We start from the raw sequence: 18,310 nt of genomic DNA on the forward strand, positions 1-18,310 counted from the left end.
AAACCCGCTAGATTTTTCATAATTCAGCAAGGGATCCTTTATATACACTTTCCCCACAGACAGGAAAGCGCATGCCACGGCCTTGGTCCAGTTGTGGTGCACTGGTTGGAAATCCCAGCCAGTGCACCACGACTGGTACATCAAAGGCCGTGGTATGTGCTATCCTGTCTATGGGATGGTGCATATAAAAGATCCCTTGCTGCCAATCGAAAAGAGTAGCCCATGAAGTAGCGACAGCGGGTTTCCTCCTTCAATAGCTGCGTGGTCTTTAACCGTATGTCTGACGCCATATAACCGTAAATAAAATGTGATGAGTGCGTCGTTAAATAAAACATTTCTGTTTTTGGTTGGAAAACCCAATCAGCTGAATGGATCCACCGATGTGGTTCGATTCTGCGACGCAAGCACCTGAAGCGAGCGCTCAACCGACTGAGCTAAATTCCGCCCCCACCCCCCACCCCCACTCCACCCCCAATAAGTATAATGGAAGATAATGCAACTCAGCACAATACAGTAGAGTACAGTACAACATAAAATAATACAAGATAACCCGTTCTTCATCCTTTTATGTAGCCCAGTGGTAAAGCGCTCGCCTGATGTGCGGTCGGTCTACGATCGATTCCCGTCGATGGGCCCATTAGACTATTTCTCTTCCACGTCAGTGCACCACGACTGATATATATCAAAGGTCGTGGTATGTGCTATCCTGTCTGCGTATATAAAAGATCCTTTGCTATTAAAGGAAAAATCCTCGCTAGCTACCGACCCTGGTCGGACTGCTTATGCTCTTTTGGGGGGGGGGGGGGGGCGGGACGTAGCTCAGTGGTACAGCGCTCGTCTGAAGCGCAATCGATATAGGATCGATTCCTGTCGATGGGCCCATTGGGCTATTTCTCGTTCCAGCCAGTGCTCCACAACTGTGGGATGGTGCATATAAAAGAACCCTTGCTGCTAATCGAAAAAGAGTAGCCCATGAAGTGGTGACAGCGGGTTTCCTTTCTCAATATCTGTGTGGTCCATAACCATATGTCCGACGCCATATAACCGTAAATAAAATGTGTTGAGTGCGTGGTTAAATAAAACATTTATTTTCATGTTGGTGATGCTCCCCCCCCCCCCCCCCCCTCCCACACACCGTAAACCCTTTCCGATCTTGGACGGAGGAGCCGGGAAAAGTCGATACGTGCGCCCATGAAAGGCGTGTGCTACAACAGCTTCTTCTGAATGTGCACGTAAAAACATATGACACGATATCAAATAATGGAAAAATGTAGCGGGTTTCCTCCATAAGTCTAGTGTCGTTAAACAAAACAAACTTTTTATTTTCATACTTTTATTTCCGCATCCACACCCATCCATCTCTTATTAAATAACTATACATCATTTACTAGCAGCCATACGTGCTTCATACCCACCCCACAGCCACACATGAACACGCACGCACGCACGCGCGCACACACACACACACACACACACACACACAAACACACACACACCTTAATCCAGAATATTTCATTACCTAGGGTCATGAAGTGTGTGCTTCAAACCTACCCTCATAAACGTTTCAAAACTACCCTCATAAACGTTATAAAACAATCATTTTCTATTTGTTATTAACCTCGACACAAACACTTCAGTGCCATTTCAAACAACAAAATATGTTTATAGAGCCAAGACATCACCAACATGAAAATCGTTTGGAGAAAATGAAAAAAAACAACAAAAAAAAAACAGTCTACATCACAAAGTAATTTATTTGTACTACAATTAATCAGTGTTTTCCAATGAGGATTATTCCCCAGGTGCATTAATTGTATCTCTTGGATGAAGCTGTGCTTTTTCCACTGTGGCTGCTACCGCCACCGTAAGCGCTACCACCACCGCCACCACTACCACCACCGTAAGCACTACCACCACCGTGAGCGCTACCACCACCGCCACGGCTACCACCACCGCTACCACCACCGCCATGGCTACCACCACCGTAAGCGCTACCACCACCGCCACGGCTACCGCCACCGTAAGCGCTACCACCACCGCCACCACTACCACCACCGTAAGCGCTACCACCACCGCCACGGCTACCGCCACCGTAAGCGCTACCACCACCGCCACCACTACCACCACCGTAAGCGCTACCACCACCGCCATGGCTACTACCACCGTAACCGCTACCGCCACCGCCACGGCTACTACCACCGTAACCGCTACCACCACCGCCTTTTCTGCTGCCGCCGCCACCGCCACCGCCACCCAGACGCTTGAAACAACTGAGGGTGTTCTTTACCTCTTCTCGGATATCCTCGTCTGTTAACAGGAGGAACGGAAACACGGCCGAGGTCGCCCACACCAGCAGATGCACGAACAGGAAGAGGCTGCGGTTATCGAAAGTAGTGATTTGGGCTTTGGGGATGCTGTACACGATGTGCGACGGCAGCAGCATTATCATGGACACCAGAGACGTGACGATCACGGGCACGAAGCCTGTGCAAAACTCGGAGGAGTCCTTCTGGATGAGCAGCGTCGTCTGGTCCTGGTCCCGGCCTCTGCCTCCGCCCCCGTGGGACTTGAAGAAGACTCCGTGCAGGATGTAGAGCGTGGTGACGAACAGCACCAGGGAAGGCAGGAAGCAGCACACCGTGGTCTGCGCCTTCTCGTATCCCGTGTCATACGTGTACTTGCACGACCACCCGTCGGCTAGCGGGTTGTAGGCCAGCGAGATGGGCACCACAACCAGCACCAGCAGAAGCCACGGCAGCGCGCCCATAGCGATCCCGACCTTAGTGGGAGAATCCGGGTTCTTCCCCGCGAACTGGCGGACGATGCGGTCCAGGTTGAGGATGACCAGCCCCCACAGCGTGAGGAAGGGAAAGGCCGCCGCGATATACTGGACGACCATGACGGCGACGATGCATCCGTGGCTCCAGGTCGCGTGTTTGGCGTACAACGCCGCGAGTAGAGGCAGTGCTAAGATGCCCATCACTAAGTCGGCCAGCAGGATCCCGAGGAAGATGCAGTTTCTGTGGTGACATCTCAGCGGCTTGGACCTGAGAATGGTGTAGATCAACAGGATGCTGCCCACAAGGGTGATGATGGCAAAGACGCAGGCTGCGAATCCCGATACTTCGATGTATGGCGCGATAGCTCTCGGCGCATCTGAAAGAAGAAAAAGTAAAAGTAAAGTTTGTTTTATTTAACGACGCCACTAGAGCACATTGATTTTTTTTAGCTGAAAGAAGAAAAAAACGGAAAGAAAAAGGATGATTAACATCACCTTGGGGCCATTTTAACTACTGTGTCTAACTTATGGGTATTTCAACAGATGCAATTTATGGGTATTTCAACATATGCGAGAAAGAAAGAGAGGAAGGAAGGAAATGTTTTATTTAACGATGCACTCAACACATTTTATTTACGGCTATATGGCGTCAGACATGATTAAGGACCACACAGATATTGAGAGAGGAAACCCGCTGTGGTCACTTCGTGGGCTACTCTTTTCGATTAGCAGCAAAGGATATTTTATGTGCACCATTTCACAGACTGGGTAGACATACCACGGCCTTCGATATACCAGTGGTGGTGCACTGGCTGGAACGAGAAATAGCCCAATGGGCCCACCGACGGGGATCGATCCCAGACCGACCGTGCATCGAGCGAACGCTTTACCACAGGGCTACGTTCCGCCCCTAGAAAGAGAGACAGAGAGACAGAGAGAGGGGACGAGGAAGTAGGAGAGAGGGGAAACCTGCAGCTACTACTACAAATAAAGCAATCAAGGATCTTTATATGCACTGTAGTAGCTGATCGGCAGGGTTGGGGGTGGGGGCGGGGTGGTGTGGCAGCACACATGTTTTTTCTCCCAACACCTTTTATATTTGCGTGTCGCCCCACAACACGTGTAAAAGTATGTGTGGGTGCTCTTCCTCCCAGTGTGGGTTCCTCCAAATATGATATCTTGCTTATACCAATGTCTATATTCTTTTTCCAAAGGGCAAGACAGTAAACACCCTAGCCTTTGGACTACAGTGCCACTGTATCTGGAAATATTAGTTGTAGTTGGCAGAAATAACTGACATCCTCAAACGACCACATATTAACAAAGGAAATGATACGTGTTTGCTGAAGAAGAATTAAGGTCTCATTGCACAGATCACTTCCGGGTGAGAGTTCATTGATCACGGTCCACTATAGTTCCTAATTGTGACACAAGTTATGGTTCACATATTCCCTTCTAGGAAATGATGAAGAATTAAAACAATATGTATGTTTAAAGGAACAGACCCTAGTTTTTTAACACTAAGGCATATTTTTTTCACTATTAGAGCAGTTTATGATCACTAAAATCAAACATTACTTATATTTTATTGTTTAGATTATCCATTTCCATACAATCGAAGTGTTTCCGGTCATCCTGGTGTTTCTAATACCACAAAATGCATTTTTCATATTTTTAAAAACGCATGTGCATCTGAGAAGTAACGGTGATGGAGTCGCGTTTTAATCTATTTTTAAGGGTATTTCAATGTTACTAATTCTTGTTTTACTCTATTGTATCCAACTTTGTTACAGGTTTATAAATTAACTAAACTTAGTGTCCATTTTATGGGTTGAAAGTAGGGTCTAGGTGAAAAAATATGCCTTAGTGTTTAAAAACTAGGGTCTGTCCCTTTAATGGTAAGCCTTCTGGTTGTATTGTGCCCATGCCAATTTGTAATATTGTGTATTGACCTTTTGGGACATGGGTGTATAGCGTAAGAGACAGCCGGAGTGAATCGGTTAATGAACCGCATGTTCGGACCGGTATTACAGTCAGATGCTATTATATAGCACACAAAAAAATGAGATGGAAATGTTCTCAATTTTGGAGTGAAAATAAATGCTTATATAATGTATGTTCACAATGGTGCATGTTGTTAGTGCCAACAAGAACCCGTTCTACTGGCAATCTTCATTTGAAGTTGGGTAATTTAACATGGGTTCATTGGTAGTGAGACCTTAGAACCCATACCAACTTGGGGGGGGGGGGGGGGGGGGGGGGGTAGTTACGGATGATCTCTGGTCAGCATGCGCGTCAATTTGTTTTTGTGGGGTTTTTTGGTTTTTTCAAATTGCCTGCGGTAGCCACAATAGCACCATCTATACCAAAAGTAATGCAGTTCCGCATCAACTAATAATAGTTTGATGCAGCATGGCATTGTGGGCCCATATGTGGGGGCAAAGTCCAAGTCATAAAAGGTGTGGCTATATGGAAAATGTGAAGGAAAGCATTTGGGGGGAACCAAGGCAAATGAAGGGGCGCAATGACCAATGAAGAGGGATCAGAGTGAAGGTTTGTTTTGCTTATATATTTAATAAAACTCAGAATGCGGCTTATATTTTTAACCAAACAGTTTTACCATTATAAGTATTCTGTTTTGTCTGTTCTCAGCTGTACTGCTGTCTTGTTATTGAATGAATGAACGTTTAACGACACCCCAGCACCATTCTTGTTACTGACGTCACATGACTGGCACGGCGTCTGCTGGCAAAACTCTCTTTACAGATAATTGCCAAAAAAATATGGTCTGTATATCTTTTAACATAAATATCTTTCTGGATATCTGTTTATATATTTATTAAAACTCAGACTGCAGCTTATATTTTTAACCAAACAATTTTACCATTTGTCCAACTTGTAACAGATTGCAAGACATCAGAATTGTTATATGTGTTTTCCTTAAATGTTGTCTGTTAACATTGGTTCTCGAGGACTCCATTTTGTAATTTGTTTTAAAAAAATATATATATATATAATTATTATAAGTACGTTTTGTTGAATAACATATATGTTTTGATAAAACACTGAAACGTTTTGTTGGAAAGATTTGGCTGTAAGCTATACTACTAAACGTTTCACTCGCCGAAACAGGTTACGTAGTTAACAATATTTACTGCTGATGCATGCTACCGTTTTTTGACGCACGTGCGGTGATCTTGGCTACATAGCGGCCAGTTTAGTGTTCATTTGAAGCGTAGAAAGCTTATGCTCACCGAAACTGGTTCACCCATGATAATAACTTAATTTGTCGTAGCTATCAAACCGATCGTAAAATTTAAAATAAACACTAGATTTGTAAAGTCTTCATTTTCCCCCCGTAATTAGGCGGTTAACTCACCTTTCCCGAAAACCTGTTTTAACAGGAACTGACGACTTACTGCCTTGCCAATTATCTTCATAGGGAATCAGTTGCAATTTTTAGATCACATGTTTAGTTTCCAACTAAGGAAATTTATAGTAACCCGGAACGCGTGTGTGACGTCACGGCATTGTTAACACGTGATGACAACAAAACTCAAACATTTGATAATTACGTCACGCAACTACTATATTTAGCAGCAGAAAAATAGGTAGAAGACGTTATTTGTGTATTTTCAGCTGAGATTTATACATGCCAGCCCCTGCCATCCTAAATGCCCACCTATGGTTTAACATTAAAGAAAGATACAGGTGTTTTCGTCTCAAAACATTTACAAATAGGGTCATAATTTATTTCCATCATAATGTGCCCTAATTTCCAAACTGCATGATTTGGGGTGCCTTTTTGAGAATGTTCACACCCATACAAACCACACCCACTGAGAGTTAGTGGATATGACGCATATTTATGGAAACTTTGCCCATCAAACCTTACAAAAATTCTCATTTCAAAAAAGATTTAGCTGTTAAATCTTTCACAAAATCAGCTTGTTTGAAAATTATCCAAACAGGGGCGTAGGCTGGGGGGGGGGGGGGGTGGGGGAGTCGGACGAAACCAACCCCACCCCCTGCCACCCCCACCCCCTGCCACCCCAACCCCCACCCCAACCCCCCGCTGAAGTAAATGGTCCGCTTTCAGAACTAAAACATACAGGTTTATACATATGGAGTTTCTGGTGGTGCAAAAACAAAATAGAAAAGGTCCACTTGGTTCATATTCCAACCCCGGTCCAGCTCACGCTACGCCCCTGCCAAATTGGTCGTGTTCCATTTTTGTCACATGTTAGGCGCAGATCCACGTTTTTTTTTAAATAAAGGTGCCCCAAAAGCCGTTTTTGTTTTTGAAAATAGAATTTAAAGGTCCTTGACAGATGGTGTAATCTGTAATATATATTGTTTGACCAAAAATGGGGAGGGGAGGCGGTCCCCTTGGGCCTCCGCCTGAATACGCGCCTGCATGTGAAATCCTGTTGATGAACACCGAATCATTACAGCCAATCAGTTTCCACTCATGATGAAAAACAAAATGTAATTTATTTTAATAAACCTTGCCTATCACCAAGGTTAAGAATGTGCTTCATTATTACAAATAATTAGGCTTCAAAAATGGGTCAATGCACCGGTCTCGGTGGTGTCGCGCGTAATCGATCGGAATTAAGGCTGGTAGGTACTGGGTTCGTATCCCCGTACCGGCTCACACACAGAACGAGTTTAACGACTCAATGGGTAGGCGTAAAGGTCAATTTATACCTTGATTGCCGACCTCATGCGAAACTGAAATTTATTTTTTATTAGGTAAACTAAAAAAAAACGTAGAACGAACGCGCACCAAAAAATTGAATATGAACTGTGTTAAAACAACACCGACTTCATTGAAAAAAACAAAGAGTATTAGGTTTGAACAGAAGCAGGACTGGGCGAGTCCACTACTCGCCAACAAGAGTCGGTGGTGGAGTATAAATGTAGTTTAAGACCTTTACACCGACTTCTTTCTCGCTAACAACTACCCCCCCCCCCCCCCCCCCCCCCACTGTCCTGCTATGACAGCCCAGCTCAGAACAGAGTTCTTCATATAAGCTCGAAAATAAGTTTAAATGAAGGAAGGAAGGAATGAAGGAGGAAGGAAGGAAGGAAGGAAGGAATGAAAGGATCAATGCAAAAACAACAACTCTTTTCGCGACAGATACAAAAGGAAGCAACCGGCCTCGGTGGCGTCATGGTTAAGCCATCGGACTACAGGGTGTATACTACCAAATCAAATCCCATAGACGACAATAGTAACATATGTGGCTAAAACTCCTACCTGTAGCGTATCAATCGACATAAACGCCACGGATATAAATACTACCACCCTTCACACTTAAAGTGAATCAGAAACAATTGGGGGGGTCAAGCTGCTCGTTTCTGAGATAACGGGTAGCGTCTATGACTACCCTAGTTCCGCACAAAATTTGAGTACTTTTTTTTACAAGTACCCCATACATGTTTCAAGCACAAGGCTACTTGACACATTGGTACTAGATGAAATAAAATTGCATATTTTTTTTTACCCAGATGAAACTATTATTTTTTACAACCAACACACTCACATTTATAACCAATCACAGGACTTGTGGTGTTCACTTCTCTATCAAAAGTTGGGTGCACCTCGAACTTTGACCCAGCCGGAAGTTATTTGGTTTAGTACTACCTACAGGATGGTAGGTACAGGATTCACAACCCGGTACCGGCTCCAACCCAGAGTGAGTTCTTAAGGGATCAATGGGTAAGGTGTAAGGCCACTACACCCTCTTCTCTCTCTCACTAACCACTAACCAACTAACAACCAACCCACTGTCCTGAATAGACAGCCCAGATAGCTGAGGTGTGTGTGCCTAGGACAGCGTGTTTGAACCTTTATTGGATATAAGCACAAAAATAAGTTGAAATGAATAAAAGGAACTGTATACCGCAACCAATAATTATTATAAACGCTTGTCACTTAATATTACAGGAAGGAAGGAAGGAAATGGTTTATTTAATGACGCTGGTTAACCATATGTCTGACGCCATATAACCGAAATAAAATGTGCTGAGTGCGTCATTAAATAAAACATTTCCTGCCTTCCTTCATTTGGAGATGGGCAATTTAACATGGATTCCAGTGGCAGATGGCATCTATTTAGTGAGACCAAAGGCCTAGTTTGGGTGATCGTAGCTTGCTGTATTATTAATAACCACCAAGTTTGTTTTGTGTAACGACACCACTAGAGCACATTGGTTTATTAATCATTGGCTATTGGATGTCAAACATTTGGTAATTTTGACATATAGTCTTAGAGTGGAAACCTACTACTTTTTTTTATTAGTGGTAAGGGGTTTTCAATTCACCATTCCAGGATGGCACAAACCACGGCACCTGTTCTGTGCAGTCTATGCTTTTCCGAGGGTGGGGATTGGGTGGGTAAAGAAAAGAAAAACAAACACTTTAGTCCGACCAGGGACCGACAATTTCTTTTCTTCTTCTTTTTCCTCCTCTTTTTTTTTTTTTTTTTTTTTTTTTTGCCTAAGTGATCAGTATTATTTGTATTTATTAATTCGATTTCATCGGTAAAAGGAGAAGACGCTACAGTGGTGACGAATTTAGCGGGATTGGCTTGACAGATTTGTTCTACAGGTCCGTAGGAATCGTGGACCGGCGGAGGGACGGGGGGGGGGGGGGGGGGGCGGGGGCTATACACCTCAAGGACGAAAATGAATTTTCTTTTTCCTGTTCTATATAAATAAAGATAACATGCCTGTAGGAACAATCACAAGGGGGGGGGGGAGGGGGCGCACAAAGTATATAGTTTATCTTTAGGCCTATTTAAAAAAGTATATTTTTTCTGAAGTGGGGGATGGGCTATACCCCTCTTCTCGGATCCTACCTACGGGCCTGAATAAAACTATTATTATTATTATTATTTGTTTATTATTTATCTATTTATCTATCTAGCTGGGGAAAAAAGCCTTCTTCCATTGATTCACGTTTACTGCCCTGTGTTATTTCAGGCTGGGTACCGCTCTGAATTCTAGGCTATAGTCCGTCCAATTATCAGACAAAAATGTTTTTTTTGTTGTTTTTGTGTGTGTTGGGGTTGTTGTTTTTTTGTTTGGGTTTTTTTTTTTTTTTAATTTCAATTTTGTTTGACGTAAGAAGAAAATTAAAAGTGTTTTGGAAATAACAACAAAAAATAAAAATTTTGTGTTCAATTTAGAAAATATTCGGCTCTAAAATAAATAACTTGTAGTAAATTACATAGCATGAAAAAAGGCATTTCCTGTGGGACGGACTATAGTATCGTCGGTGAACCTGTTTCGGTGAGAGTCCTGTTTCGGCGGTTGCGTCGTTTGTGCACAACAGTGCGTACCTTTTAAGATTTCTGACGTCGTTGACTTTTGCATGGGGAAAGTAAACAAATGTCACATTCACAGAAATGTTCGTAAAAATAAGGTTAAAACGAGAAAAAACTCATAAACACGGCACATTTCTTAATACCTTTAGTCTATGATTTTCAAAGACTGTTATTTGAAAGAAAACTTAATTTTGAAAACTATTTTTCTCTGTTCTCAACTGTACTGCTATCTTGTTATTGAATTCACATGATTGTCACGGCGTCTGCTGGTAAAACTCACTTTACGGATACTTGCCAATAATATATGGTCCTTATATGTAAATAAATAAATACTAATAAAAAGGTAGCTATTTGAATAACAACTGTCTGTTTATAAATATTGATATGCATTAGAACCGAATGCTTATGCTCACCGAAACTGGTTCACCCATGATAATAACTTAATTTGTCGTAGCTATCAAACCGATCGTAGAATTTAAAATAAACACTAGCTTTTGTAAAGTCTTCTTTTTTTCCCCGTAATTAAGGCCACCGCAGACATTTGCAACTTTGTCACATGCAACTGAAATTGCATGATTGCAAAGCAACTTTTTTTCTCGTTGCACTGATCCGCACACACATGCGACAACCAGCAATTGTAGTCTGACAGTGATCACGTGACAGTCAAAATGGCGATTTTTTTTCACGTATTTGTTTCGATGGTGGTCATCAAAAACCCTCTTAGCACACACTAGCCTACATACAAACCCCTGAAAATATTGCTGTTGTCAAAGAGGAAGAGAAAAAAATAATAATAATAAATAAATAATAATGATAACCACTAACACGTAGCCTATATTGTTACAAGGCTTAACAAGCGTTTTCCCTACACTGAACTCAAAAATATAAATTTGAAAACTGACTTGAAATAATTGATGTTTAATTAATTAAACATTTTAAATCTCTGAACTGGTTTATGAAGTTGCAATAAAATGTCAAATGTAGATATTATACAAAGTAATTAAACAACTTACATTTTCAAATTCAAATATATAATAATAGAAAAGGCATGCAACTTGGTACTCATCTAGGACGGAAGTGACCTTTAATATTCCAGGTCAACCAGGTCAACCAATGGGATAATTTGGTGTTAGCACCGTCAGATCAACGTAAAGATGAGTAATGAACAAGCGGTACATTTGTTTTTCATTATCTAATGTGATGGTATGTGGTGAACAATAGAATTATTTCATAACGTGTTGCTTTATAACCTAATTTAGTCTACATTTTTATACTGGTGTTGGTTTTTTTACTGTAAGGAAATACCTTGAAATGCCACAACAGCGTTAATTGATTTTCAGTAGCGTACTTTGTAGTTTACTTTGTTATTTCTTTATTTGCGTGTGTGTGTGTGTCATTGCAAAAATTATCATTATCATTTCCATTAGTATTATTAGCATTTATTAGTATTGTTAGCATTTATTCAAAACGGTCCCGTTTTACGTCCTCGTAAGGCAGTGTTAGACACAATTGTACGACGTATACTTGTTTATATTTTTATATTAATATTTATTTTTGTGTTAGGCCAAAGAAATAAAATTATAAAAAGTAAATAAAATACATTTTAAAAATGTGTGTGTGTGTGTGTGTGTGTGTGTGTGTGTGTGTGTGTGTGTGTGTGTGTGTGTGTGTGTGTGTGTGTGTGTGTGTGTGTGTGTGTGTGAATGTGTAAAAACTTCATATTTTTTGCATACGTACTTTATGATGGCCCCAGAATGGAAAAACTTGTTTTAATGCAGTAGTGTAGTACCATGAACATATTCAGTATCTTTTATAATTTTTTATAATGTTACACTTTTCGAAATTTCCATGAACATTACATAATTGTGTCATTTGCATACTGACATTAATTTACACATTTATACGTTATTTAATACATAATTATTCACATATTTTTATTTGTTTTAATTCAATTTTTGTTTGTTTATTTCTGTATTGAAAAAATTTAATTAGATATATATATCATCATTAATATCATTATCGCACATCGAATTCACTGGAAGTTATGCCTAAAGTCAAGCAAGATACCGAAACACATTTGTTTTTATGGTATTATTTTTACCTTGTGTAGTGTGAATAAATTATTGTATGAATAAGAATATATATATATTACAAGGGCTGATTAAGGATTTTTAACAGGGTTGGGTTCCATAATTATGAAAAGGGCAACTGAAGGGAGCGACATATCTTGGGGGGGGGAGGGGGAGGGGTCTGGGGCCATGCCTCCTCAGGAAATCTTTCAAATATATATGCCTAGAGACGCCTTTTCGAGGCAATATAGTGTTTTTTTGCTACTGTTTATGTTTAACAATTATAAAAGATGATTTAAAATTTGCCCAATTCTGAATAACGACATTTATTCCTATTAGTAATACTACCAAACACTTAGGCATACATATAGGGGGCATACATATAGGGTTGCAAACGATCCATTCAGCATTTTTACACGGAGCACAGCTGATTTTGAGGGTAGAATGTTGGAAATACATGTAAAAAGTTTCTCATATTAGCACATTTTGGCCGAATATCTCGATCACTTTTAGTCCGATTTTGAGTTTCTGTTCCATTTTTTTTGGAGGTAGTTGCACCTTCCGCTCCTGTCCCCGTCTCACAAGCTTATGTTTAACTGGAACGCAATAAGTTAGAAACCTCAATTCCATTGCTTGTGACACCGCCACTGGCGTAGCCATGGTTGTAATTTGGGACGGTGTGTTCATATTTGCAGTTATAAACACGATGAATTTTTTTTTTGCAACCCTAAACTGATAAACAGTGGTTGAAATAATAAAACATTTTTTAGGGCAAAGTAATTTCGGCCTTGGGTTTGAAGAAATGTTTGGGAGCATCAAGACAACTGATCAGCACCCATTACTCTTTTTCTCGTCCCAGCCAGTGTACCATGACTGGTATATACAAGGCCGTGGTATATATCTTATCTGGTGGTGGAAATAAAAGATCCCATGCTACTAATGGATAAATGTACTTTGTTTCCTCTCTGAGACTGACTGTCAAAATTAAAATTTTGACATCCAACAACCGATGATTAACAAATCAATGTGCTCTAGTGGTGTTGTTAGAAATGTATTATTCACCCTACACATAAATAAAACTTTATAGGGGGTGGGGTCAGATCATGCTCGCCTACAAAAAAAAATGCTCGAGGGAAGGTTCGACCCCGAAAACCTGTGTACACGCGCCTGCGTCAGATGTAGCTAGAGCAAAACAGACGCATGATTTCCTTTTTCGTGAGTACAACAATTATATACACCAGTGAATCGATTTAATATTTTTTTTCAAGATGAAATATTTAAAACTATACCCTCACCACGCTAAGCTTTAGTCTGTCGTCTGCTTTGTATTCAGCATTAACTCCGTGATTAAGGCCTAATTAATACCACGATAGCACATTATTTTGCATTATTTTGATTTAAGTTATATATTACAAATATTAAAAACATGTAATTTAAAAGTTATTGTCAATATATATGTATATATTATTTTTATTTTATTTTATTTTTATTTTATTTTATTTTATTCCAGTACTAATGTCGCTATACCTGTTCGGTACTTTTGGCTTCTTCTGTTCACTTTTTGTTATTTTGTACGATCTTTTTCCGGCGTTATTTATTTAATTTCTGATTGGTTGACCTGAAAGGTTAAACTTTAATTCCGTCCGAGATGGTCGGAGTTGCAAACCTTCTTCTTTTTATGGTCCTGATGAGGTGTTTTTAATACCTGATTATATCAAAGTCATACGGTATTTTTCAAGAAGCATATGATACAAATTAAGCTGTAAAAGTATTTTTTTACTTTTTTTTACATTTTTCTCATGTTGTTTCGTGTTTTAAAATTTGCAGTATGGGCGGGGTAAAATCCTCATTTCGTCATGGCCGGGAATAAAACGCGAATCAAAATTCTTAGGATAGGGTGCTGTTAAAAAAAAAGAAAAAAAAAAGAAAAGTACTCGGACATTGGGCTTTTAAGCACAGTGACTAACTCAATGCAGCAACCACCGTATCATGTACTAGTGTCATTTGGAAATGGTTTATTATCCTGTCATCAAGTACCTATGGTGACGACAACAAAACCCAAACATGTGATATACCTGATATTCCAAGCGCAGATTCCATCTCTGCAAGACACATCTCCCTTTTAGCCCTATTGCTATATTCAGGTGATGTTGTGTCAAAAAGATGGCCTCAGACCACAATTAATTTCGCTATATGTTTCTATATAGCCTTAGTGGCTATAACATTTTTATTAATATCAGCAGGCCCGTGAAGTTTTGTATGTACCTTTGCCTGCATGGGGGACACATACCCTGAAAAGGACAACCCCTGTTGTCCAGCTCTTTCTCCCAGCATATTGGTTTAAACAGACACACCCTCTAAACCAGGCCGGAGTACACCCATTTTACACAAAAAGCACTACTTTTGCATGGGCCGGAATTACCACAAACAAGTCTTCAATGTCAACAAGTTACACATGTTTACAAACTACATGCTATCCCCTGTCACTTCAGTCAAACAGTTGCCACTTCATAGCTGTCTGCCATGAAATAATCACAGTCAAACAGCAGACTACTTGCGCGGTGAAACTTCCGGATTTTGGACAACCAAATGGGAAGATAACTGTAATCTGAGGCCAGATATTACACTGTCTGCCACATCACCATTAATTCATCGTCTTTTTCTGTAGACCACATGCTGCTGGAGGCTGCCATTTTGAGTCATGTGATCACTATCTATCCGTTCATTGGCAGTTTAAATTATTACGTCAACGTTTTGTTGCATGGAAGGCGCACACGTTTGCGACAGCGTGCAATTTGATGCAATTACATGCAATAAAATCAAACATGTTTGATCAGAGCAATTTCAGTTGCATGCAACAAAAATTGCATCGCAGGCTAGCGCACACGATGCAACGACGTACGATTTTTGTTGCATGCAACAAAAATTGCACCTTGTTGCAAAGGTCTGCGGTGGCCTTAAATTGGGCGGTTAACTCACCTTTCCCGAAAACCTGTTTTAACAGTAACTGACGACCTACTGTCTTGCCAATTATCTTCATAGGGAATCGGTTGCAATTTTTAGATCACATGTTTAGTTTCCAACTAAGAAATAGTAACAAGGAACGCGTGAGTGACGTCATGGCATTGTGAACACGTGATGACAACAAAACCCAAACATGTGATAAATTACGTCACGCGACTACTATATTTAGCAGCAACAGTTATTCGTGTATCTTCAGCTGAGATTTAAGCATGCTAGCTAGCCCCTGCCATCCTCAATGCCCATATATGGTTTAAGAATAAAGAAATATACAGGGCCCATATTTTTGAAGCTCTCTTAGTGCTACGAAATAGTAAAACCATCGTAGGGTGTGACGTCACTACAGAACATGCCATAGTGACGTCATAGCTTACGATAATTTTACGATTTCGTAGGCTAAGATTGCTTCGAAAATATGGGCCCAGGTATTTTAGTCTCAAAGAAATTACAAATACGGTCATAATTTATTCATTATAATGATGACTAATTTAAAATATTTTGAGTTAAATTGTTATGTTACTTCAATCAAAAATATGCCCTAATTTCCAAACTGCATGATTTGGGGTACATTTTTGTGACAATGTTCACACCCATACAAACCACACCTAAGCGAGAGTTGGCGGATATGACGCATATTTATGGAAACTTTGCTCATCAAACCTTACAAAAATTCTCATTTCAATAAAGTTTTATCTATTAACTTTTTCACAAAATCAGCTTGTTTAAAAATTACCCAAATTGGTCGTGCTTCATTTTTGTCACCTGTGAAATCCTGTTCATGAACACCGACTCATTATAGCCAATCAGTTTCCACTCGTGGATGGAAAACCAAATGTAATTTTAAAAAATAACTCCTTGCCTATCACCAAGGTTAAAAATGTACTTCATTATTACAAATAATTAGCCTTTAAACATGGATCTATGCAGAGAGGAAACCCGCTACCTTTTTTCCATTAGTAGCAAGTGATATTTTATATGCATCATCCCACAGACAGGATAGCACATACCACGGCCTTTGGTATACCAGTCGTGGGGCACTGGTTGGGACTAGAAATATAACCAGCAAGTGACCACGAGCCGGATGGGATGAAATTACTCATGTGTTCTGCGATGCACCGATTAACACGTCGTAAACACGTCATTAAACAGTCCGAGTGAGGTTATGACCTCCCCGCCCCGGGGACCTCGAAGTGAGAAGCTGATGTTATCAATCAAAACGACGAGCTGTTATTAAAAATGATTATCCAGTTTCTACAGAGCATGGCACAAAATCATTGCTAGCAGAGGCGGATCTAGGGAGTTTGGGACCTGGGGCTCGGCCTACCCCCCTAAATTTTGCGACAGTTATAATTTTATTATATATTAATTTTCCATCCCCCTCCAAACCTCCCCCAAAGTTCCCATGGCATTCCGTCTCATGTCACTGGGGCCCCCCTAAATAGATTGTCTGGATCCGCCACTGGCTAGTATGCTGTCAGTCCAAATACCAAAGTCTATCTGTTAGAATGAAGTGGTGGTGTGGTTTTTGTTTTGGTTGGTTGATTTTCTTTTGTTCTTATTGTTTTGTTTTGTTTTTGTTGTTGGTTTGTTTTGTGGGGGGGGGGGTAGGTTTTCGGGGGTGGGGAGGCGGCGTAGCGTGCACATTGTCTGCACCTGAGGGGTTGATTATGAACCTAGCGGAACTTTTTGTCTACATTGCACTGTAATAGCTGTTTTAAATGGGAATCACGTTAGTATTCAGATACAGTGGCGGATCTAAGGGGTACCAACCCCACTCTCTAAATTTTGCGAGTTATATTTTTTTTTTTACGTTGGCAAATTTGAGGAACAACTAATAAAAATGTCTGGCCTTACGCATGCCACCCACCCCCCACCCCCAAATGGATTTTCTGGATCCGCCACTGAGATAACATTACTTTGCATCTCCCTACAATAACAATAAAACTGGATGTATGGCGCTTCAGCTTTTTTTTCTCCATTGGATTTGCCTGAATCACGGCGAGGTTAGAGTGGTCAACTTTACTTAAGAATGGAATCTTTTGGGGGGTTGTTGGTTGTTTTGGGGGTTTTGCGATAGGGAATTGTTGTTTTTGTAGTAATAAAGAAGGTTATATAAATTCTAGAATTTCTAGAATGATCCAGATAGTTGAAGTGTAAATAATGCAAATTGCTCAAATTATTTTTATATTTTTAAACCACTGTATAAAAGAAAATGTTTGTGATATCGTTTTTGGTGTAAACATTCATCTTTTGTGGGATTTTCTTCTTCTTCTTTTTTTTTCTTCTGTTTTTTTTTAGAAACGTAATATTGATATTGTTTGTTGGACGCTGCCGATGAATGTGTCTATATGTGTTCTGCCAGGAACTGGAGAAAAAAAATCCCTATCTGCAATCCACTCTTATTATACCACAGGCACGTATTTCTGATTTGAATGGAGCGAAATTGAAATCGTTTCCAAGTACGCTGTGGAATCGTAAGTATTTGATGGGGTCATTCACTGGCAAATAGCCTTAACTGAGTTTTAATTACGGCTATCGCTGTTCGCCGGTCGGTCAATTCGCGTGATCAAGTATCGGGTCCAACTTCAAACAGTGGTTAGCACGGCTAGTTAACACACAGACATTTGATGCTGAAATTGGAATGATCTCCTCGTAATAGCATGTTATCCCGTGGTCGGCTTACAGTGTGTACAACTGCTGATGTAAAAAAAAAAAAAAAAAAAAAAGCAATTGAAATTCACAGAATTAATTAAAGGGACAGTCCTGAGTTTACAACCATTGTAAAATGTTTCCGACCAATAAGAGCTCCGTGGTCTAGTGGATACGCTGCTGGACAATCAAGCTGACGACAGTGGTTCAAATCCCGTCAAAGCTGGCTCACACATTCATTCATCTTTCTCATCTATCACCCTCTGCCAATCATTCTCATTATCTTAATATAAAAAAAATAACTTTTCATTTTCTCCCACGATTTCAATCTGTTTCGATCCATTCTGCCAGTTTCCTCCGACTCTGTCTTCTGAGCTGTCATCACCTACCTGTCTCAACTTCCTCCACGGGTGCATTGATGGATAATCCGCCTATCCACCGTCAATTAGACGATATCA

General features: G+C 40.5%; 1 protein-coding gene across 2 annotated transcripts; it reads right to left on the minus strand.

The window, feature by feature from the left end:
* Positions 1-1,736: 1,736 nt before the first annotated feature.
* LOC121376326 lies at positions 1,737-15,318 on the minus strand. 2 transcript variants are annotated; one of them, XM_041504170.1, is made up of 2 exons: positions 15,162-15,318; positions 1,737-3,156 (listed from the first exon to the last, which is right to left on the minus strand). In XM_041504170.1, the coding sequence occupies exons 1-2, from the start codon at positions 15,220-15,222 to the stop codon at positions 1,808-1,810; spliced, it is 1,410 nt and encodes a 469-aa protein (XP_041360104.1). In that variant the 5' UTR covers positions 15,223-15,318; the 3' UTR covers positions 1,737-1,807. The 2 variants fall into 2 exon arrangements, with proteins under 2 accessions (XP_041360104.1, XP_041360103.1); XM_041504169.1 differs by lacking the exon at positions 15,162-15,318 and adding an exon at positions 6,159-6,313.
* Positions 15,319-18,310: the final 2,992 nt, after the last annotated feature.

The sequence above is a fragment of the Gigantopelta aegis genome, chromosome 6 (genome assembly GCF_016097555.1).
Source record: "Gigantopelta aegis isolate Gae_Host chromosome 6, Gae_host_genome, whole genome shotgun sequence".
Lineage (NCBI taxonomy): Eukaryota > Metazoa > Mollusca > Gastropoda > Neomphalida > Peltospiridae > Gigantopelta > Gigantopelta aegis.

Bases quoted from the DNA above. Each gene is read 5' to 3' on its own strand.
- LOC121376326 (XM_041504170.1), bottom strand. From the start codon at position 15,222: ATGAAGATAATTGGCAAGACAGTAGGTCGTCAGTTACTGTTAAAACAG. The intron at 3,157-15,161 runs GTGAGTTAACCG...TTCTTCTTTCAG, and splicing joins AAAACAGGTTTTCGGGAAAG to ATGCGCCGAGAGCTATCGCG.